Genomic DNA, 22,133 nt, shown 5'->3' with positions numbered 1-22,133 from the left:
TTTTGATATTTTGATGGTTCTCGTGTCCATTACATAGCCTGAATAATTTCTATCCAAATCCACTCCAATACCATCCAGTACTGCGGTGTTCCAAATCTATTACCAATAAACCAATCGCGCCTAGACTTCCGACATCTATCACAAATCCATGTAATCTGCTGCGGATCGACCGTTATACTGGTAGGTACCGGTAGCAAGGTGAACGATAGAGGTCGAGGATGATTGGCAGTGGCAGTGGAGCGAGTCTAAATAAACCTTTAAGCTTATACATAAACATGGCGGAATGAATTAATCTCCATGCGACTCTGTGGATACTCTAATGGCTTATCAATGCTTACTAAAGTTGGTCTCATTCTTTCGGTCCGGTTCGTAAAATATTAATAAGGCGGTGGCATTGAGGATCTTTATGAGTGGAAATTTGAGTCTCCACAGTTCCTTTCAGTCTTCTGTCTGTGCACCATTAAGAGTTTTCTGTCGTTTCAGAACTCCGCCACGCTCTTCATGAACTTGATGAACTTGATGAACTTGATGAACTTCATGAATCATAACGTTTGCTGAACCCATAACACATTGACTCCTTTCTCTCCTGCGTCGATGACGTTTCCCTCCCTCTTCGGACTGTAATCTATGTTACATTACAGCATCCATGGATTTTTCAGACTTTTCCGAGTATTGTCCGCTATCAGAAGCGAGTCAGGTGATGAGATCTATAGAATGTTCGGATTGGTCGGATTGGTCGGATTGTTCCATCAAACTTTGATTGAATGCCAACATAACGGCACTTAATCGGTACTGACAATTTTGATGGGTACAGACAAGCGGATCCTTGCGTGCGTCAATGTCCTTTCGGCATTATTATTTTTTGACGAGGCTTTGCCGACGTCACAATCAAGCGATTGAGGTTCGAACCAAAAGATATTGTGGACCATAACTCTTGATTCCTCAAACTCAACGCAAGAACCATAAGTTTGACGCGTGGAATGGCATCTCGGTATCCCCTTTTGCTTTGTCAAGTACGAAAATTGCTTTGTCAAAGTTGCGAAGAACTTACCGATGCCATATAATCCTCAAAACTGAGTCTATATGCTCCACTGAATGCCCCAGTCGGCGGCAGAGATGGTTCTAGATAGGCTCAGGGCCGATCGACAGATGTGGGACAATGTTCATATAAGTTCACCTACGACTTCATCCGATTCTCTCTTCTAATTACCGCTACATTTTTTCGTTCTTTCACCCCCTCATCTCTTTATCAACCCAAACGATCATGCATCGTGTACTCTCTACACTTGCTCTAGCCTCTTTGGCTGCAGCTAGCACCGACTCTACCTTAACCTATGATTATATCATTGTTGGTGCTGGAACCAGTGGTCTAGTCATCGCAAACCGTTTATCCGAGTTGAATGTCACTGTGGCTGTCATTGAGGCAGGTGATTCGGGTTACAACAATCCCAATGTGACAAACCCATCCGGTTACGGATTAGCTTTTGGAACAGATGTCGATTGGGCGTATCAATCGACCAGCCAAAAGTATGCAGGAAACACGAGCCAAGTCTTACGAGCTGGCAAAATCATCGGAGGGACTAGTACTATCAATGGTATGCTTCCTCATTAAATTATGCATGACTTCTCTAATACAATCAGGAATGGCATACACCCGAGCCGAAGATGTTCAAATTGATGCTTGGGCGGCCATCGGAAATGATGGATGGAACTGGGCAACTCTTTTCCCATACTACAAAAAGTCTCAGGCACTTGAAATTCCTACCACTACTCAAGTTGAAGCTGGTGTAACATATGACCCCTCGGCGAATGGATTTGGTGGACCACTAAAGGTTGGCTGGCTCAATAGCTTGGAAGATCCTAATAACTTACACACAACCTTGAATGATACATTTGCAGCTCTCGGTGTTCCTTCAAATGATGATGTCAATACTGGTAGAATGATTGGTTACGGTCGATACCCGGTTACTTACGACAAAACATTGAACATTCGTCATGACGCTGGAAGAGCATATTATTATCCAATTGCTAACCGCACCAACCTTCATCTTTACCCAAATACTATGGCTCAACGACTCACGTGGAAATCCGACACTGGTACCCCTACCGCAAATGGAGTCGAAGTTCTTGCCAACAACTCAAGCATTCCATACACTATTCGTGCAAACTCCGAAGTCATTCTTTCAGCTGGATCTCTAGCATCCCCTCTTCTTCTCGAACTTTCCGGTATTGGAAATCCTTCTATCTTGAGCAAACACAATATCTCAGTTGTGGTTGATCTTCCAACCGTCGGAGAAAATCTTCAAGATCAAACAAATACTGGCCTTGCATACAACAGTTCAAGCAATACCTCTTTCTCCGAAGCCGAAACCTTAGTAGCTTATCCTTCCGCAGCCCAAGTATTTGGTTCCGAAGTTCAAAATATCTCCGCCAATGTTCTTCAATCTCTTCCCTCATATGCTGCACAAGTATCAGCTGCATCAGGTAACATCACCAAAGCTGCAGATTTGTTGAAACTCTTCAAAATTCAACATGATCTAATTTTCTCAACCACTCACCCAGTTCCAATGGCTGAAATACTCATCTCACCATCCGCCACAGCTTTCAGTTCGCAATATTGGGCCTTGTTACCATTTGCAAGGGGAAGTATTCACATCACATCTTCCGTAGCTGGCACACCCGCAGCTATCAATCCAAATTATTTCATGTTTGATTGGGATGTCACATCACAAATCGCTACGGCCAAGTTTATTCGCTCCATTTATGCGACTCCTCCATTGTCCTCTTTCGTCGGATCAGAGACTGAGCCTGGATTGAACATATTATCAGCCAATGCCACCGAGGCGGAATGGTTTGATTGGGTTAAAACTGTTTATCGTTCAAACTTCCATCCAGTAGCAACGGCTGCAATGATGCCCAGAGAGATTGGTGGAGTGGTAGACTCAAAGTTGAAAGTGTATGGAACAGCGAATGTGAGAGTTGTGGATGCTAGTATATTACCTATGCAAGTTTCTGGACATTTGGTTAGTACTTTGTATGCTGTGGCGGAGAGAGCAGCAGATTTGATCAAGGAAGATGTGTAGATGTCTCGCAGTTAGAGGCAGAATGATGTACGGTATGATGTTTCTGGCATTGAGTATCGTCGTTATAAAATCCAAGTATTTCAGTATATATAATCTTACAATCTAATTTTTTATTCTCATGCTCACATCACTCAGTCATCTCCGTGATCATATGCTCCACAGGTTTTATTTCAGCGGAAGAAGGGGTTACGAATATGAGAGTTTGTGTGATGTTAAACCAAGTGATATTTCCCTTAGGCTAGTCGCCCAGCAGCACTCTCCAAGTTTCAGGCTCTAATAGTACATTCCCTGAGGCTTCAAACCCTGCTATTTGGAAAAATATTTGGAGAGCTGTGGACACGGAATTGTTTGGTATCTTCTACGACATTTGTACAATTTTTACAGTCTCATTGTAGCACCTCAGACTGTATACTTGAAACGATTCTTCCACGAGAATCTCCTTCGGTTTAACTTTAAGATTTTATTATTATTATTACAATTGTGTTAAAATAGTCAGAATTTCTTCGATGTTTCCAAGCATCAGATCTTCATTGTCAGCCACATAGCTTCATCGCGAAGCACCGTCCAATTGAAAAATTGATTTCATTCTTCTAGAACGTGATGATCTATGTTTTTGTTTTCTTGGTTTGGCTTTCGACCATATACAACATAGCTATAATATTAGTTCTTATGCATAAAATTGATGACAATAACTTACAATCGACAGTAGGATGTTTTCTCCTATTTTTGATTTCCTATTTTACTTCGCCAAGAGATCGTTTGCTGTCATCTAGATTCCAGCCAAGTTTATCAAGAGAACGAATACTCATACCTTCTAGTCCAGCCACGAAGTTTTCCTGTTCCAAAGCCCCGACCAACTTTAATCGTGGGTCTTTCGGCCATGGATTGGAAGGGATCTTGTATTTCTTTTCTACAACAGCTTTGTCGAACCATTTCTTGAATGAAACCGGATCTTCTAGAGGGGTTCCAAATGCAACTGCAGCTGCTCTAATATGTTTATCATGTTCGCGGAATTTACTTTCAAGGGGTAATGTATCATCATCACAGCCTAAAACACCATGAATCAATTGGAACTCTATCCAACCGCCGGGTTTAATGTGACTAAATAGTTAGAATTTGTCTGATGTTCAAGGAAGAGACCTACTCATAGCATTGAGAGATCAAATTCAGCCAGTTTCTCACTAAGGAAAGTATATCCCTAGCAAAAACAAAATCGAAAGTATCCTTCTTCCATGTCCAAGGTTGAGTGATGTCGTCGACTTGGAATTGGCAATTTGGCGGGGCACTAAAAACAAGTCAGATCAAAGATATCTGCAAGTTTTGCTCTACCGATTCACAACATTGTAGAGAGGCGTTACCAAGTGGATTGTATCGGAGCAATATCTATTTCCACGACCTTATCAACGTCAAATCATCTTCATTATTTTAAATATGATTGGGTACTCACCTCAGCGGATGGATAAGCATCAGCAAAATCAATACTCCAAGCTCCTGGTCGTAGTTAGTCTCGGTTTGGTTTGACCCGACTTCAGAACTGCATAGAAGGCTAACCAGTTTCAGTACCAAGGTCTAGGACCTTTTGGACATCTGTGTCAATAGGTGTTAAGGATTGTTTATTTTCAAGAAGCATAAAATGCTTTGCATGCGCCATATCAATTCGGTTCATCTCTACTTCGTCCATTGGCATTCCACACTCTTTCAGATTTTAGTACTTCAACGACCAGTATATGCATCTCAGAGATTAAGCTTTACCTTCCTGACCATATACAGCATATGTTCTTCCATTCTCTTCTACTCCCTTTATGATACTTGAAGTTAGCGACGCGAGAGAGCCCTTGCATCTTCTCCAACTTCTGCTCTCTGTGGTGGTCATTATCCACAATCATTCCGCTTTCTTCATGAACAAACCTCATCAATGAGATCATCATCCCCAAGTTCGATGAAGTTTCGTTCCTACATTGATTATCTCAACTGTTGCAATAATCTTCACATCATTTAAAAGCATTTTGTGGGTATCTTACAGTATTTATTTCAGACGTCGCTGGAAGATTCCCCTCACAGTTTGAGCTTCTATATCTAGAAAAGTTTCCGTTCTTCCTTGCTTTTCAGTACCATGTCATCGTGACGGTAAGTCAGTGATGTCCTTGTGGATTTGGGATGAGTTTTTCGGGACGGCTCGATCTCTCCCCGTCCCCCGAGCTTGTGGTTAGGAAGCGACAAGGTATATTCGGGATATGGATTTGAATCCGGTAGCACATCCGTTCTGAACAAATATTCCACGATCGGCCGTCAGCAAGATTGGGTTATCCCCACTTCAAACTGTTAGATCCCCACATCATGTTGATTTCATGACGTGGCGCTTCAGAAGGTTCGAAACAAATGTCCTCCGTCTTAACTACTCAAGCACATAGCATGATATTCCTCAAATCCGTCAACTAATCAGTAATTTTACGGCCTTGTCAACGACATTTGAAATCGCCATGGATTCTTTTCAAAACTATTCAGAATTATCGCAAACAGCTGATGAAATATCAACCAAAGTCAAGAATTTTGACGGCAATCATCATGCTAGAACTGAACTCCTCAAACAGGTTGACAAACTTCGACTTCTTCTCGAGGAGCCAATTGACGTAGTGATGCGACAATGGGAATATGTGCGTCTCAGCTCTTGGGACGGGTGGATAGCCAGTTTAATTTCCTCGTGCTAATATATTATAGACAAATGTCATTGCTGCTCTTAACCTTTTAGTTGAAACAAAAACATTTGAGACAATCCCGCAAGAAGGATCAATCACGGCAAAGGAACTTGCTGCAGCAGTCAACGTAGACGAATCTGCCATTGGTTCGTTGTTCTACCAGTAGACACATTCCATGGACTCGGACTGACTCTTCTCAAGCCCGTGCATTAAGAATGTCTGTCATGTTTGGTATTGGGGAGGAGGTAGACTCCGATACATTTGCGCACAATAGTAAATCTCTTGCGTACCGACCTGGTTTTCAACAAGAATTCTTCAGGCTCATGTAAGTTATCAGAGCCAATGGCCTCCCTAACTACCCTTCCTCCTCTTGCCTACCTGCTCCTTGATTACGTAAAAAATTCCTGACCATCTAGTTATGACCATACTCCCGCATATATTAAACTTCCAGAGTACTTCCGAACTCATTCCAAAGAAGATCTCTACGATCTGACAAAGGGACCATACGCCTATGGCCATGGATTAGAAGGCAAAACTTATTATGAAGCAATCTCTCACAATCCAGAGCGTCTACATATGTTTAATACGACCATGGTATCCATGGAGAGACAATCTCCTATCACTGGCATGTATCCATTTGCTACACTCAAGGATGAAGTTGAAGCGGAAAAAGAGAGACCATTTGTGGTGGACATCGGAGGTGGAAGAGGTCAAGCTTTAATTGCCATTCAAAAAGAAGCACCAGAAGGTTTTGGTGCAAAGATGATTCTTCAGGATAGATCAGATGTTCTGGAGAGTTTGACAGAGCAAGATATTCCCAATATCGAGAAAATGGTTTATGATTTCCACACACCCCAACCTGTTAAAAGTAAGTTGTTCACTATATTTCGTTCACGTGCATCTTTTTAGGCGGGTTATGTGATCGGTGAAAGGAGCGCTGTTGGGGAATAATAAAGATGGAAGTACGGTGGTTGAAGATCTTAATGACTTGGTGTAGAAACCCAAATGGAAATAGAAATCTAACATAAAACAGATGCTCATGTCTACTTCATCCGACGCATCCTCCATGACTTCTACGAACCAGTCTGTGTCCAACTCCTCAAGAATATCGCATCGGCTATGGGTCCTGCATCCCGCGTTGTCATTGCTGACATGATACGACCAGAGAAGACTGATATTGGTGGTGAAATGATGATTTATTGGATGGACTTTTGCATGATGATGTTGAATGGAAAGGAGAAGAGTGAGAAAGAATTCAGAGAGATTATTGACGCAGCCGGACTGGAGGTTATCAAAATTTGGAGGTATCCAGTTGGAACACAGGCACAAATTGAGTGTCGATTAAAGAGAGTATAAATAATAAAGTATTGGCTATAAAACCGATGACTGTCAACATAGTAATAGGTAGCTCAATCGACAGATTTGCTGTTCTAATTTTCTAGACTCCTGTGATACTTCAATTGCATCAAAAATATCACAATGTAATAGTGGAAGAGAAGAAAGAGAAATGAATAATGAGAGATTATGTCATACGAAGATAATCGGCTCACTTATAAAGTCCACACAATTTATTCTCATCAGATAGACTCAACAAAAGACCAAGAGATACCGTCAAAGTCAGAATGCTTCTACAGTCATTTGGTCATATTTCAGGATCTGAAAGTCATTTAAAGCAAAAAGTATTTTTATTATTTTATTCCAGAAACGATTTCTAGACTTTTTTTCAACACCCAACTCCCAACCATCTATCCCATAATTGGAACGATTTTCTTATAGATTTTGAATTCCTTTCAAGTCTCGCGATAAATAACTAAATACTCCCTAGCATCCAATCTTACTCCTCAAATACAGTAAAAGAACAAAGCAAAAGAACAAAGAGAAAGATGAAGAAACTCCAATGGAACTGTCCTCTCAAAGACTGACCGTTACGTAAACATTGTTCGCAAAACTCGACCCACACGGGATCTTGTCCGTTCCAGGAGGGGCTCGTACGTCCCGATGCGCAATCGTTGCAGGGAGTTCCGATGAATCGGTGGCTGAAGTCGCCGCAGCAGCAACACTTGACTACCTCGTAGTCACAGTAGTTGCATTGTTCTGACATGTCTGCGGATTTGGATTCAAGATTCGGGGTGTTCTGTATCTCTTGAATGTTCTGAAGGTCTGAAGATGCTGCTGAGAAAATCTTAAAACGCGATTTACACTTATAAATACAAATCTATCTGGTATGGTTCACTGGTTGTTCTGATATAGTCCCCATTGAATAATGATCTAGTTTCATGCGGCTGAAAAGTTACATACGGACTTGAGTCTTTTCAGGTATTGTTCGGTATTGTCCATATGAGAGGGGATTATGATGTTGTTGTCTGGTCATTATAGTAAGCACCGCATGGTTTCAAGAGAGTTTGTAAGTCAGAAACTATCTCACAGATTCAGCGTACTCGTGTCTTCAACAAACCGAGTGACTCAGGACATTCCACACGTTTCCAAACGAATGAGAGAGGTTTCGCTGTTGAATCTAATGCATGCAACTCACAGAGAGTTGTGAGACTTGGAAACCAGCGACAAGTAGATGAAGCAAAATAGGGGAGAGTAATAAGAGACAAGGAGGACAGTAGAGAATCACAGGAGCTTCATGCAAAGAAGTCGTTACTGAGGGTGTCGAGACAGATACGACGAGTTTGAAATTGTACCTCAGACATTAAGAAGTCTAAGTGACTAACAAAACCAATACATTACAATGTCTCGCAAACAAACAGAACCAGAAGGTGCCTGCTCACGAACCAATGATTTGGGAAACTATTAAAACCCAATGAGAATCTAAGGAAACAGGGCTAGAGTGAAGAATAGATAATCATCTTAGATCTATACATATACTTACGAAACCGACACATCCACAGACTAAGGCGTGGCGATTATGATTACAAGCCCAAGCTCAGTCATCGAAGAATTCACAAGTTATTATCTGAGATTCACTTGATACTTATCTCGCTAGGATTTAGAATGAATCCATCCATCCCCAATTACAGCAACAGAACATCTGGCCACCTGGACTAGAATCCGTCATGTGTTTGATTTCTGAACGTTTTGATACTCTATTCCCAAATTCCCAGCCTCGCTTGACCCAAAGCTATCGGTGCGTAGTGGCAAAGAAAACCAGCATCAGAAGCTCATATGCAAATCGCCCCACTAGCTCTCCAGTTCTGTGATACCATAGAATGTAATTTTAGGAATGCTAATTCTTGGATCAGAATCCCTTTCATGGTATAACAAACCGTCGCTTTCTGTGAATTCAGCATGGAACATGTCTTCAAACTCCTTTCTTTTATCCTCCCAGCGCGAGTAATCCTCAAAGCCATCCTCGCCTTGTCCTGTGTCGTCTGTTGGGTCTTCCTCCTCGGTATATTTGTTTTTCTCATCCCCATCGCCTAAGAAACCAGCGTCGCATTCTTCCTCTTCCCTCTCCTCTTCCTCCTCCTCGTCGTCAGTATCGAGTGGCTTTCCATGTTGCTTGCGTATTAGTTTTTCGATTCTTAAAGAGCTTCTTTCAGTTAGGTAATGTCTTCTAGGTCCGGACTGCACATATCTTCCAGCTCGCAAAGGCACGAATTGAAGAGCGGATCTTCTCTTGCTGTATTTGTCCAGATTCTCGGGCCTGGCGCAAACAAATATGATTTCCTTCAGGTTGGGAAAGACGCGAGCAATCTCGTAATTTCGGTTACTATCAAAAAAACGCCAACTTGAGGGATCGAGAATGGCAATGCGGATACTCTCTCTTTCGATGGCGTAAAGCTCGAAAAATACTACATTGCAATCACGATCGGCAGGACAGCGTATGCCTTCCGATCGTGTTCCGTTCGGATTATAGAAGACTGTCTTTGAGAGCGAACGTGATGGTGGATCTGGGACTGACATGATCGAACTGAATATTGTGAGACCCTATCTAATATTAGTATATCACTACTACCATTGCATTATTAAGTATAGAGATCTTACGGGAATGTATAGAATATGCCAGATGACCGGACCGGAACGTTTTTTCTTGGTGAATTTCAGAAGTTAACGTTTTGTTACGCGGGAAAATAAGTGTAATCCGGATGGAGTGAGGAACTGAAAACTATTGCAAAATAGAAGTGAGGGGGTTGATTTATGTGTTCGAGCCATCTCTTGTCGGGGTCAAATAGCAAACCTATTTCAAATGAAAACTTTGAATGAGCATCTGAGCAGTGAGCCCTTTGTAAAACAATAGGTATCCGAAATAAGAAACATTCTTCGTGCATGACCCCTTTCAAACAAGCAATCAGCTCAAGCAAAGCCCGTGACATAGATGTAATTTCTTAGTATCTCTTAATATCAATAAATCCAGTGAGCTAATCTACTATTGATTATACAAGTCTTTGTCCTTGTGATGTAAGATTTGTAAAAGATGCGGATTGATTGGAATGGCAGTCTCTTGATTGTGTGTTTTGAAACTTGATGTCCTTCACACATGCGAAGCGTGATTTAGGCTGAAAGACGCGTGCAAAATACAACCCCCTGAACAGATAAAGCTAAGGAAATACAACTGGAAATCTCGCAGGATTCACAAGGAACGTTCCGACTATTTTCGCTTCTCAAACTCAAAAATGAGCAACTAGCTCGCTCATCACTCGAAACAATGCAGCTCGCCACCTTGAGCCTACCAAACAATAGCCGCGTCAGTTATCAGTCACCTTGTCTTACAGGTAGTGACCACATAACTTCTTTCTCGCCTTGCCCAAGTCAAAAACGGCATTTGAAAGACTACCATGACATTGCTGTTGAAACTACCAAAATCTCGAACAAAAACAATCTCGAACTCATCACAGCAAAGGCACTTCATAGCTAGAACTTTCAAGCCACTTTTCACGGATGCTCAACGCCAGGAATTACAGCAATTTCGCAAATTAAGAAAAGCCAATTCATCTTCATGTCTCGAATTGCGAAAAAATCCAAATAGAGTTCCGAAGGGGCGCTATATAATGACGGACCTTCAGCCTATCATATGCATCCTATATACGCCGCGATGCCCATTTTTTCCCAATTACACATTTATACAATTACTTTTACATTGAACTCGAGCTTCCTGCCTAAAACCCACCTCCAGAATGTAAAACCCCACCCACAACTTTTCCCAGAACTCCTCTAATTCCATTCCTATTCTCTCCCACACATGTAAAAACAACCGCCGCTCCCCAAGCAAAAATTGCCCTCTCAATCCACTGGTCTTCCCATCTATACCTCCTCGGCAGAAGTGTAGCCAATGCTCTTGGTGCTACAAATAATCCCATTTCTTCTCTCCTCTTCGCACTCTCTATAAATACACTCCATCCACACATCCAACATCCGGTTCCTATACAATATCCTGAATCGATGGCTTGGCAGGCGTGGGGAGATGTACCAAGGATCTGAGGACCGAATTTAGTACGAGTCAGACAGATACCATAGTAGAAAAGTGTTATGAAAGTAGAGAGAAAGGCCGAAGAACGAGCTGATGATTTGAGGGCATGAGTAAGAGCTTTTTTCGAAACTTTTGGATTACGGAAAATAAGTGCCAAGTTTAGTGGCAAATACATTGAAGCAGACCAAATAAAAGATTTATAAAATCTAGACACCGCATGGAATTCACAGCTTGGACCAGCACCCATGTGGACTAATTCACATGGGAATGGGATGAATTTTGTAGGGTCCCCATACTCTTCTGGTAGACCATAATCTTTGCACATATCTCCTAGGAGATGTGCTTGACCCGTTTCGACTCCATATTTTAGTTCACCATAACGACAATAGCGGAGGGCTTTCAGCAGACGGGAATCCACTTGAGCGGCAGATTTGATCCATTTGTTGTAGGCACCAGGAAGACGAGCGGGGGTGTAAATGAAAGCCCACATTATTAGAGCGCAGGATGTGGCGAACAAAGCTGGGTCTGTGAGGGATGAGATTGTTCTGTCTACCTAATATTCGAGTCAGCAGTGCTTTTAGAGGCCATTTGAGTGTTGAAAGCTTACCCTCGACCACCTGCCAGAAACTTGTCGCTGGCTCTTCCTCCTAGCCCATAATTCCCCAACTATGCAATCAACAGCTCGAGTAAAAGCGAATAGTGTCAAGTCTAGAGTTCTTCCTGCAAACCGAGTAGGTCGTAATTCGACTCCATTTTTGGTTTCATATGGTAGATCTTCAGTGAAGGTTTTACTTGGACGGGATTGAAGTAATTTGAGACTGAAGTAAGCTGATATGAAGGTTGAAAGATAGCGAGTGAGCCTAGATAATCTTATATCAGCTTGGAGATTCGGATATGGATTCCACTGCCACAACGATCTAGACGGGAGGTGGGGATGGTTAGGATATCATGCATAGCATTCAATGCTGAGCCCCTTCTTCCTCTCACTCGAAGTTGGTGAAACCCATTTGACATTACAGAAATCCAACAAACCTTAGCTGGGTGATGACAGATAGATTTCCCAATAGCCTCTCAAATAACTCCCGCAAAGGAATCTGGATCGGCAGTCAGCATCATCTTCATCATTCACCATGACCAACTCTCACGTGCCTGTAATAAAGTACTGCCTCCAACCAGCGCCGCACAAAATGTTGGAAACCTTTGTATCTCTAAACCCCCTTTCAAAATTCCAACTAATGAAGTCCAAAAATAGCCTTCACCATCGGGTCTTGGGTCAATATTCTTCCGATGTCGACTCAAGTGAACCAGAAAAAGAGTTAACAGTCTTGGTCCTGCACTCGATGCATAACCTAAGATGTAAGCTCGAAATAGCGGTCGTAATATTATGGGAATTGCTGTATCCAAACTTTGAGATGGCTTCCCCAATGGTAATTTTTGCATTTTGCAGTCAATAGTCTTTGGGCATCAAAATCTCTACCTGTGTAACTGTCCAAGATCAGCATCGCTATCCCAAGAAGCAGACACTAAATCTGCAATCGCCGTAAAGGAATCGACTATGTCGTCAGATGATGTAAACAAGGTTCAGAGAGAGCACAAATTAGAAGACATATGGTTAGCCTTGCGATGTCTTGTCAAAAGAGGTATTTACCGACATGACAAGGTGACATTACAACTGCATGTTACATGAATGCAGATGGGCCGACTCGATAATAATACATATGTAGAGGGGCTCGAGGGGGGAAATCATACCTAGCCAAATTGAATGAATTAACCCTATTGAGGAGGGTGTATACCCGTTTTAGGTATTTACCCCCGGAATGATGTTTTGATAAAAATGCGGAGGAAGATGGAGAAGGTAAAATCCCCGTGCCGCAGATGTTTTGACCTCGGCGCGAAAAGATTCAGGGAATTTGATGAAAGAACAACGAAAGACACAGGTACGGTAGTACTAGAGAATTAAAAATTCAGGGTACACAACAATTGTGAAGATGGGATGACTGATTGACAGGTTCAGTCGTGGTGATGATAAGATGTTGGGATATCTTGATTGTTTCACTGCAGGACTGAAGTGTGCAATTTGATGCATTCGTCGAATTGCTTGCCGGCTTGCTTGGGACCGAATTTGAAAGCTAGAATGAAGAACGCCACATTGAGAAATATGCAACGTGTATGTGAAGAAACAGTATTGATACCGAGATTGGAATTTGGGAAGCCGACACGGCTCAATACTTGATACCGGCTCGGAAATGGTCACGATTGAGATTGAAGTGGACCTAGGCATAGATTTTTGTTCGAGGGGGAGGGAGGAGGTGAAATCAGGATTTAATTCCTGCAAGTAACGATGATCAATTCGCAAACAGAGTCATGTTTGTTGTTCCAAAAGATGCCGAATGAGGGAAGGGGTCGTTGATGCAGGTACGATGATACGGAAAGTGGTGTTGAATTATCGATGCTGGTGGGTAGAGGTAGGGGGGAGTGATATGCGATGGGAGGTGTGAGATGTGAGATGAGGTACTGTAGAGTCGTCGACTGATGGTGATGAATAGGTCAGTGCTGAGTGTATAAAACTTGTGGGCTCAGAGGTGCTAGTGAACTATCTCGAGGTCGTCCTGTAAGACGGGATGAGATGTTCTTTCCTCCTTCCTCGATTCAGAATATTCAGAATGTAAATAGTAAATGTAAGTACCAGGTCGGTGCTAGGTCGATAGATCTTAATGAGAATGTCTCATACTCGCTCTTTAGCTTCTCACATCGAGGGTCACGCGTCTCTCTCATCGATTCACTTGTTCCTCCTCAATTTCCCCAGCTATGGATATTGAGACGAGATGGCCACTAGGTGACTCCTAGGTGACTTGTTATTTTCATCACACTTCACTTTGCACTTCACACTTCACACTTCATACTTTTCACACTTTTCACACCTCACTCACATTTTACATTCAATTAGACTGGGGCTCGCGATTCCTTGTCTTTTTCCTTTGCATGGACGGCACACGTACCGGTAATAATTACCACACACTACACTACCCAGGTACATATGTATCATGTACTGAGTAATGAGCGAGATCCATAAGGATTCTTTCATCACATCACATTACAACGGCCCCACATTATATTAGTGTACGTTGAAAAACGCCCGGGCGTACGATGGAGGTAGAAAGGAAGGAGGAAAAGAGAAAAGAGAAAAAAAAGACGGATTGTGCTAATTGACATGTGATTGTTCTATGACCCTTCTCTCCAATCAAGCGTCCGTACAATAATACAATCATGGTCCGACCTAGTCCTAGTGAAGTGCGATCCCAGGGAACGGCGGACGGCGGACGGCACGAATAACGGCATGAACATCCAAAAGATCATCAACACTAATAAGAACTAGAACACCAATTACATTATACATAGCAAGTCGAGCCTGGAATAGCTAGCTACGGAGTATGCGATAGCTATACGTACACAGTAACATTTGTCGAGTATTCCAGTCGTCCTAAATCTTCCGAAGGGTCAAGCTTCATTTGTCTTGTCTATTTACGATGCCCTGCTAGCTAGCCATCTATGTCTTTGCTATGCCTTGCCGTGCCATCCTACCCGTTGCTCATTCTCTCCTTGGCTTGGTTCGACTTGACTTGACTTGACTTCACTTCAACGGTAACAATCCCCTCCCTCACATTGAATCAGCTTGGCCCACATGGAAACTCTCGGAAACAAGATTCTGCTCCCAACTAGATATCAAATGTCAATTGTTCTCTCATCGGCCACTTTGAATATTTCAATCTCTCGTATTCAAAAGTTACTTACGAAGTAGAGATGTAAATACCTAGGTAAGTAGGTAGGGAGCTGTCGATACTTCGCTTCGTATTCTAACCTAGGAGGGGGAGAGAGAGAGATGTATATATATATATATATATATCCATGTTACCCTTAATTATAGTTGTATCGAAACCGAAGATATAAAAAGAACATCGAGTCGACAGTAAATAGCAGACAGCCGACAGCCGGCAGCCGGCAGCAGGTAGTAGACAGTAGACAGTAGACAGTAGACTTCTCAATCTAAAAGTTGCACTGCCCTTTTATAAACACATTTGCTCTCCTTGTCTTCTTTTGTCCTTGTCTCCTTACTCTCTCCCCTCTCCCCTCTCCCAAGGAAATTCAAGCCGAGAAAGCGAGATCTCTGCGTGGACCCTTTCTTTCCTTACCCCAAAGAGAAACCTTGAAAGGATTAGCCCCCCCGGAGCCCCCCTCATACCCTCATGCCCTCATACCTACCGACTAGGTACCCAAGCTTGCCATCAAAAAATTGACTATTGGTCTGTTCCCCACCATAAGGCCAATGAGGAAAGCTTTCCCAACACTCTTACTCTTGCTCTCACTCACACACTCTTCAAATATCTTTCTTTGATTCGGAATAATACTTTCATTCGTTCACTCAATTTAATGTCCCTCGAAACATTTATTCCTTCTTCCTTTCGAATAAGGATCATGGAGGAGTAATAAAAGTCTTGGACCTTTGTGAACTCACGTATGTGATTTTTTTCCGATTTCTCTCAAACAACCTGCATCCTATCTACGAGTAGTACCTTTCTGGAGGAAGTAAATGCTAGGTATCACACGGAATACATCATTGAGCTATCGGTCACACAGCTATCTAATAACGCCGAATCGCAAAAAAATCTATCATTTTGTACATATTTGATACGGGAATCCTCGATACTCAATGCTCAATACTTTCTATCCTCAATAAATTCCCTTGGGATCTCTTCTCACGAATCTTCTTTTTCATTTAATTTCTTTTTGGCACTCATGCTTGCAATTCAACGTCTTAATATGGGTTCGTCGAAGCCACCCGAACTTGATATGCCGTTTGGCTGTAAGTGTCTCTTTATATTCCTCAATATTTACCTGGTTACCAAATATACATACTAATACAATGGGTCAGACGCATTTGATTCAAATTCCACTTTTCCTTTCCCTTCACCTACAGCTCCAGCTCCAGGTCCGCCATTACTCGATGATAGCGAATCCACCCTTCTCGATACTTTCTTTGACGGAGTAAGCTCTGATCATTTTAATTACGACTTCTTCCCAAATACACAAGATGGAGGGGAGCTTGGAGGAGGGTGGGAAGAATTACCCCCGGCATTTATGGGAACGAGGGTTACTTTTGATCAACAACCTCAACTTTCGAATCCAATGTCCTTGAATTTTGGTGATAGGAATACCGGAATGCATCCACCACTATCTCAAGCATCTTTGTCACATTTGCCACCTTCGACTGAATCCGCAGATGTTTTAGCAGCGGCTACCGTGTTACAAAATGGATCAAATGCTCGATCGCATAGTTTAAGCAGTGAGACTTTGTTTGGAAATCATGGCCTACCATCGCATCCGGGAAATCATCACATCAGACCACAATCCATGCCGCATTATCCTACCCCAATATCAGGACTGGATAGACCTCGAGATGGATTCATGCGCGATACTTTATATACTGAAATGATGTTTGGACCGAATCATGCCGGCCCGGACTTGATGAGAAGACCAAAACCCGTTCCTCAAAAAGTCGACATAAGATGGGGTTCCGATGCGGGATTTGGATCACCACAAGGATTTGTTCCACCACCAAATGTAGCAAAAGTCGACGAAGCGGAACGACAAAGATTGCAGGCATTCGATGGATTTATCGGGGCAGCTCTATGTGCGGAAAGTAGTGCGGAAAATACGAGGCCGAATAGTCCGACAATGCAAAAGAATATACCACCGCAACGACGGCAAAGCTCGGGAGTTGTCAAGGAAGAAGACACGGAACCACCAAAGAAGCGACGGAAGAGTAAATTTAGTCCTGTTGAAGATGCGGGAGAAGATGATGAGGAACCGCAGCCTAAAGTGGACGGCAGGAAAAAGAGGAAATCCGTGGTGAAACTTGGTGGAAGTTCCCCAGGACCATCGGAAGCAGGTCACAAACGACGAAAATCTACTTCGGCTGCGGCGAAATCCACCCGAGAAAATTTAACAGAAGATCAAAAGAGAGAGAATCATATCAAGAGTGAACAAAAACGAAGGACTTTAATTCGAGAAGGATTTGAGGATTTAGGGGAATTAGTACCTGGGCTAAGAGGTGGTGGGTTCAGTAAGAGTGCAATCTTGGTAATGACGGCCGATTGGTTAGAGGAGTTAATGCAAGGAAATGAAGCTCTACGGAACAAGATCGATGCTGCGAAAGGCAGATAAGATTAACGGACGAGTCATTGATCACTGTTCTTGCGCATGATCATTCCCACAATAAAATCCTGGAGGGGAGCCATCAACATTCGGCAGTAAAATGTTCCGAATTCCTGGAGTGAAAATGGGAGAGGGCATGAAGTGTCCATGGAGTTTGGCGTTTGGTTCTATGGGCGGAATTCAGAGACCGTACGCAATGAGTAGCTTCCAGTCTCTCAAGCATACAGGGTTTGAGGCGAAATAAAGATACCACGTGGAAATGATGGACATATCATACCAGATCTGCAATCATCTGGTAGAAAAGGAAATGAATCTAATTGGTAGTAAGGACTACCTAGTTGGTTATCAATGAGGGAATAAGCACATACTGCACTGTAGCAGTATAGCAGTGAATTACAAAAATTCAGACCAGACTAAATTGGAGCTTAAACGTATACATTTCCATTGATTATGCTCTGTAAGGAGACTCAAGTGAAGCAGAGTGAAGCAGAGTTCACCTCTGACGTTTATAGCAAATTTGGTACTTTCGAGGTCCCATTTGCTGTATGTTCTATTTGCGAAACCCTGAATCGCATTAGAACAACTCGCGCCTTTTTCTTCCGGAAAGATGTCTCGCTCCCACTTGTCAAATCCAGTTTCCTGCTATCAGGTCAATCCCAGTATGCTCTTTCAAACTCAGCTTGTCGTCATGATCTTATCTTTGGCATTTGCATAAGAATACCAAGCCATCGCGATACACTCAAGGTCCTACATGGAGAACTCGGAAGAAATGTCAGATATCATTTGTAATGTAAGAGTAGCCTTGTTTTTCGTATGGGTGACGAAGAAGATATATTTCGCTATTGGGTGTTGATACTGGGCTGTTCACAGATTGATAGCGTATCGAGAGTTAATGGTAAGGGGCTAGGAGGATGGTATGATATATGATATATACTCTAAGGATGTGTCTGGACTCCGCCGATTGGGATCAAGAGAAATCTGAATGAGATCTTGTGGTATATTTTCCGAATCTCAGTTCTCGCATATGTATGCGTCGAATGTCATTGAGCAAGATGTTCCAGAGACTGTGATGCATTATCTTTATATGCATAGATAGTATACCGTGGTATTCTTAGGGCCCGCACGATATTGGGGGTTGAAAGTTGCACATGAGAGGATGACTTTTGTTTGCGTGTTTTCTGTGATGCTGTCCTCTCCCGAAAGAATATATATATTCTTCTTCTCGCTGTATCTCAGGACTTGCTCAGTTACCCCTTTTTTCCTGTCACGTCTTCCTCTGCGGTGGTAGTTGCGCGACGGGTCTTCTTGTTGTAAGATCTTACTCTCATTTTCAATCTGGAATTTCTTCTGGAATATTGCTATTGTCATTAGCGTGATATATATATGCACAGATCATGGCTATTTTCCCGTTTAGTTGCAGTTGCAGGTCTAATCTCATAAGATTGCAATAGCAATGACAACTAAAGCTTGTCTTTGATGTCCAGACCAGAAAATTTATAGATATCAAGACCTCCCATCGTGAATTCCTCGAATCGGGAGACTGGAGAGAATTTTGAAAGATAGATTGTGCATCAAGCTCCTTCGCGAAAAATCGAATATGGTGAACTCGTTGAGAGCCAAAATACGTCTGGGTTATGAATGTCGTTTTAAACCTTTGATTGAAAGAATGAGACAAATAAATTGTACATCTAAGTTACACGCGCCATGCCGACTGTTTATAATCCCAGCCTTCCTAACATACAAACGGCTCGTCGAATGCGCAAACTTGACTAGAGTTTCCATTGGCCTGCGACTTTTGGAATTTTCAATTTATGCATCTAGCACTTGACAACCAACTTTGTGGATCATCATGTACTTCAACACTTTTCAGTCTCCTAGGTCTCAATTCCAAGCACATTAACATTATAGACCTTTCAGCCAAGGCTTTCAAACACCGTTGCATGTGTTTAACATAAGACAACTGTATTAACCAGAATTGAAAATCCGAGACAATTCGACCAGAATCGAAATGCAAAATTTCCGGATGAGAATCAAACTTTGCCCAAACCATTCAGATCTCTCGTCTACTTCAGAAGCAAGCAATGAGATGATGGACCTGCTTAAGATCCGAGGATTGTGATATGAGAACATAAGAGAGAGGTATCGCAAATCGTCAAGCCTAATAAGTAAATAAAGTCTCTGCAGTGATGGAAGCAGCGGAAACCCCCCAAGGAATAGTCACGTGTGTGCTATCACAAAATGAACAGTGAGGATATTGACTGTAAACTATTTCCATTCGCTCATAGCACGATCGAGCTACCTTCCCAACTATAGCTGTCTAAATGATTTTATGCGACCCGACCCCTTTCGGCACGTACTGAATAATTCGCCTATCGTATACTCGTATACCTAAATGAATAAACGTCACCTCACCACAATTATTGACTCCGCTTTATTCTCCTTACTAATCTTCACGCATCAACCAATCACATTCGAAGCTCCCCACTAACCCCTCCAAAGGCCGACTTATCAATATCGATATCCCGAAATACATTCACTCCTACTTCGAAAAACATTCTGCCTTCCTCCCTACCAAAATCTGCATTTGAAGTTCACCCACCGCAACCATGGTTCTCGTCCACATCGTTCTCTTTGAATTCAAACCCTCCACTCACAAAGATCAGATCGACGAAGTATGATTAACATTCCCTTCCCTCCCCCTCCCCCTTAACCCGCTAAGCCTACCCTACCCTACCCAAGTAACATGATTACACATCCCATCCATCCATCCATCCCACCCATCCCATCTCCTTTGAAAATCAACTAACGAAACGAAAAACAAAAGCTGTGCAAACATATGCTCTCTCTCTCATCCCTCTGCATACACCCAGAGTCCCACAAACCATATATTTTAGAATCTTCGGGGGGGAGGGATAATTCGCCAGAGGGCCATCAAGTAGTGTTACACCCTGCCTTTTATATCACTTCCCTTCCCTTCCCATCCCATCCCATCCCATCTCATTATTACAATCGCCGTTCGATATCTACGATTCCGCTCTTCTTCCCAACATCCTTTGTGTCACTCGTCTAATTGTCATAAGCCCCCCGTTCCATTCCATTCCATGCCATCTACTCTCCTTTCCTCGTTACCTCATCGCACTCCACGTTCCCCAACACCATCCAAGTATCACTTGACTAATACTCCTCCTCCAAGGGCGGTTTCTCTCATGGCTTTGTGTTTCATTTCGCATCCACTGCCGATCGAGATTATTATGTGAATGAAGACCCTGCACATCGAGAATTCGGCCAGAAAGCCGCAGGGATATTGCAGAATGTTAGAGTGGTGGATTATGAGATGGGTGCTTTCTAGAGAGCGGAGTTAGGGTTGTGGAAGTCGAGTGAGGGAATGGGTGGGATTGGGGTGTAGGGGATGATGGTAATGAAAACGTGATATGGATACCAATAATTTAAATGGAAGAATTGAGACAGAAGAGATGAATAGTACTAAAGACCATGAGAAGCGAAAAACATTTGACAAAAATTCATTACTGTCATGAAAATTTGTTTGCATTAAGTATCGGTATGCTGTACAACTATATGCAAAGTCTATCCTGCCTGTGAGGTATCGCTGTCCCTAATTGCCAATCCGAAAAAGTATGCCACCGGAGCGTGCTTGTACGCAGGCCGGTTCCCTCCAACGCCAACTAAACGCCATCCAATGCATGCCCATGCTTATGCCCATTATATCACAAATTCTAATACTGTCGTATCTATCGTATCATCAATCATAAACCCTTCGAAGCTCTCTTTTCTGCTTCTCGTGCTGCTGATTCGTCTTTTGTCATGAATGATTCACCGCATCCACAGGATTTGTCTGTGCATTGTTAGTCGGTGTACTCACTAAATGAGATGACATCGAATGAAAGATAGAGTGGAACTTACCGATATTTGGATTATCGAAAACGAACTTTGCGCTTAGTCTATCCTCGACCCAGTCCATCGTGCTACCAATAATCTTGAGCTGTGCGGTTGGATCAATGAGAACTTTGACGCCATCCTGCTCATGAACGATATCGCTGAGGGCACCTTTCTCAACATATTTCAAGTCATATGCCGAACCACTACATCCCCGGTTTGCGACACTAATCTTGATGAGTTTCGCTTCAGGCTGGTTGCTCAGATCGCGCAAGACTTCGACGGCTCGTGGGGTTAGGGTGATAGTTTTCTTAAGAGGAACAAAGTTGAACTGTCGCCTCTTCTTTACAGGCTTTGACTTTTGGGCTTCCCCTTCAGTGACAGCGATCGATGGTGGCCGAGTATCGTGAACTTGTGGAATGCCTCCGGTGATGGACGTTTCCGGAAGAGCGGCTTCACGGGCTGACGGTGGTGGCGGAGGGGTAGAGAGAGTATATGTTTGCCAGGTACTAGTTTGCATCTTGCGTTTTGCCTCCGCGCCTGCGATGCGGGAAGATGAGAATTGACGAATGATGTGTGAACATTGTCGTAGAGGGGCCGATGGTTGTGATGAGGCAAATCTGAAAATGATAGGCGCTGATGATGTCAGAGGAGCAACCGCTCTTTGTAAAGACATCTTGAAGGTCGGTCTGACTGTCGATATATTGAAGTCAATGTATGAGGCTGAAGGATGATCTATTGAGGGATTTGAGGTGTTATGTTAAGGGTTGTTAATCACATTTGTAGTATTCTTAGAATCCTTCAAGTTCCTACCTAGCCTGTTCTTAGAAA

General features: G+C 42.8%; 7 protein-coding genes across 7 annotated transcripts; 4 read left to right on the top strand and 3 right to left on the bottom strand.

Annotated features, from left to right (window-relative positions):
* Window positions 1-1,264: 1,264 nt before the first annotated feature.
* Bfra_003803 (putative glucose oxidase protein) lies at window positions 1,265-3,083 on the top strand (the record flags this gene model as incomplete). Its single annotated transcript, XM_037334208.1, has 2 exons — window positions 1,265-1,595; window positions 1,642-3,083. 2 exons carry the CDS (start codon window positions 1,265-1,267, stop codon window positions 3,081-3,083), a joined length of 1,773 nt encoding a protein of 590 aa, XP_037194295.1.
* A 582-nt stretch (window positions 3,084-3,665) lies between these two features.
* Bfra_003802 (putative glucose sequence protein) lies at window positions 3,666-4,956 on the bottom strand (the record flags this gene model as incomplete). Its single annotated transcript, XM_037334207.1, has 8 exons — window positions 3,666-3,735; window positions 3,781-3,803; window positions 3,827-4,184; window positions 4,228-4,368; window positions 4,442-4,479; window positions 4,531-4,574; window positions 4,635-4,778; window positions 4,836-4,956. The coding sequence occupies 8 exons, from the start codon at window positions 4,954-4,956 to the stop codon at window positions 3,666-3,668; spliced, it is 939 nt and encodes a 312-aa protein (XP_037194294.1).
* A 607-nt stretch (window positions 4,957-5,563) lies between these two features.
* On the top strand, window positions 5,564-7,135 carry Bfra_003801 (putative o-methyltransferase protein; the record flags this gene model as incomplete). Its single annotated transcript, XM_037334206.1, has 5 exons — window positions 5,564-5,737; window positions 5,802-5,925; window positions 5,981-6,104; window positions 6,196-6,647; window positions 6,813-7,135. 5 exons carry the CDS (start codon window positions 5,564-5,566, stop codon window positions 7,133-7,135), a joined length of 1,197 nt encoding a protein of 398 aa, XP_037194293.1.
* Window positions 7,136-8,965: 1,830 nt separating this feature from the next.
* On the bottom strand, window positions 8,966-12,635 carry Bfra_003800 (putative integral membrane protein; the record flags this gene model as incomplete). The annotated part of the gene is given in 6 exon segments (XM_037334205.1): window positions 8,966-9,715; window positions 9,773-9,817; window positions 10,859-10,884; window positions 10,896-11,748; window positions 11,803-12,023; window positions 12,359-12,635. The coding sequence occupies 6 exon segments, from the start codon at window positions 12,633-12,635 to the stop codon at window positions 8,966-8,968; spliced, it is 2,172 nt and encodes a 723-aa protein (XP_037194292.1).
* Window positions 12,636-15,989: 3,354 nt separating this feature from the next.
* Bfra_003799 (putative bhlh family transcription factor protein) lies at window positions 15,990-17,417 on the top strand (the record flags this gene model as incomplete). The annotated part of the gene is made up of 2 exons (XM_037334204.1): window positions 15,990-16,056; window positions 16,126-17,417. 2 exons carry the CDS (start codon window positions 15,990-15,992, stop codon window positions 17,415-17,417), a joined length of 1,359 nt encoding a protein of 452 aa, XP_037194291.1.
* Window positions 17,418-20,014: 2,597 nt separating this feature from the next.
* Window positions 20,015-20,757, top strand: Bfra_003798 (uncharacterized protein; the record flags this gene model as incomplete). The annotated part of the gene is made up of 3 exons (XM_037334203.1): window positions 20,015-20,080; window positions 20,233-20,346; window positions 20,602-20,757. The coding sequence occupies 3 exons, from the start codon at window positions 20,015-20,017 to the stop codon at window positions 20,755-20,757; spliced, it is 336 nt and encodes a 111-aa protein (XP_037194290.1).
* A 415-nt stretch (window positions 20,758-21,172) lies between these two features.
* Bfra_003797 (putative iron-sulfur cluster assembly accessory protein) lies at window positions 21,173-21,978 on the bottom strand (the record flags this gene model as incomplete). Its single annotated transcript, XM_037334202.1, has 2 exons — window positions 21,173-21,261; window positions 21,330-21,978. The coding sequence occupies 2 exons, from the start codon at window positions 21,976-21,978 to the stop codon at window positions 21,173-21,175; spliced, it is 738 nt and encodes a 245-aa protein (XP_037194289.1).
* Between the last annotated feature and the right edge of the window lie 155 nt (window positions 21,979-22,133).

Source organism: Botrytis fragariae, assembly GCF_013461495.1.
Source record: "Botrytis fragariae strain BVB16 chromosome Unknown tig00000045, whole genome shotgun sequence".
NCBI lineage: Eukaryota > Fungi > Ascomycota > Leotiomycetes > Helotiales > Sclerotiniaceae > Botrytis > Botrytis fragariae.
This window is presented reverse-complemented; position numbering and strand designations above follow the sequence as displayed.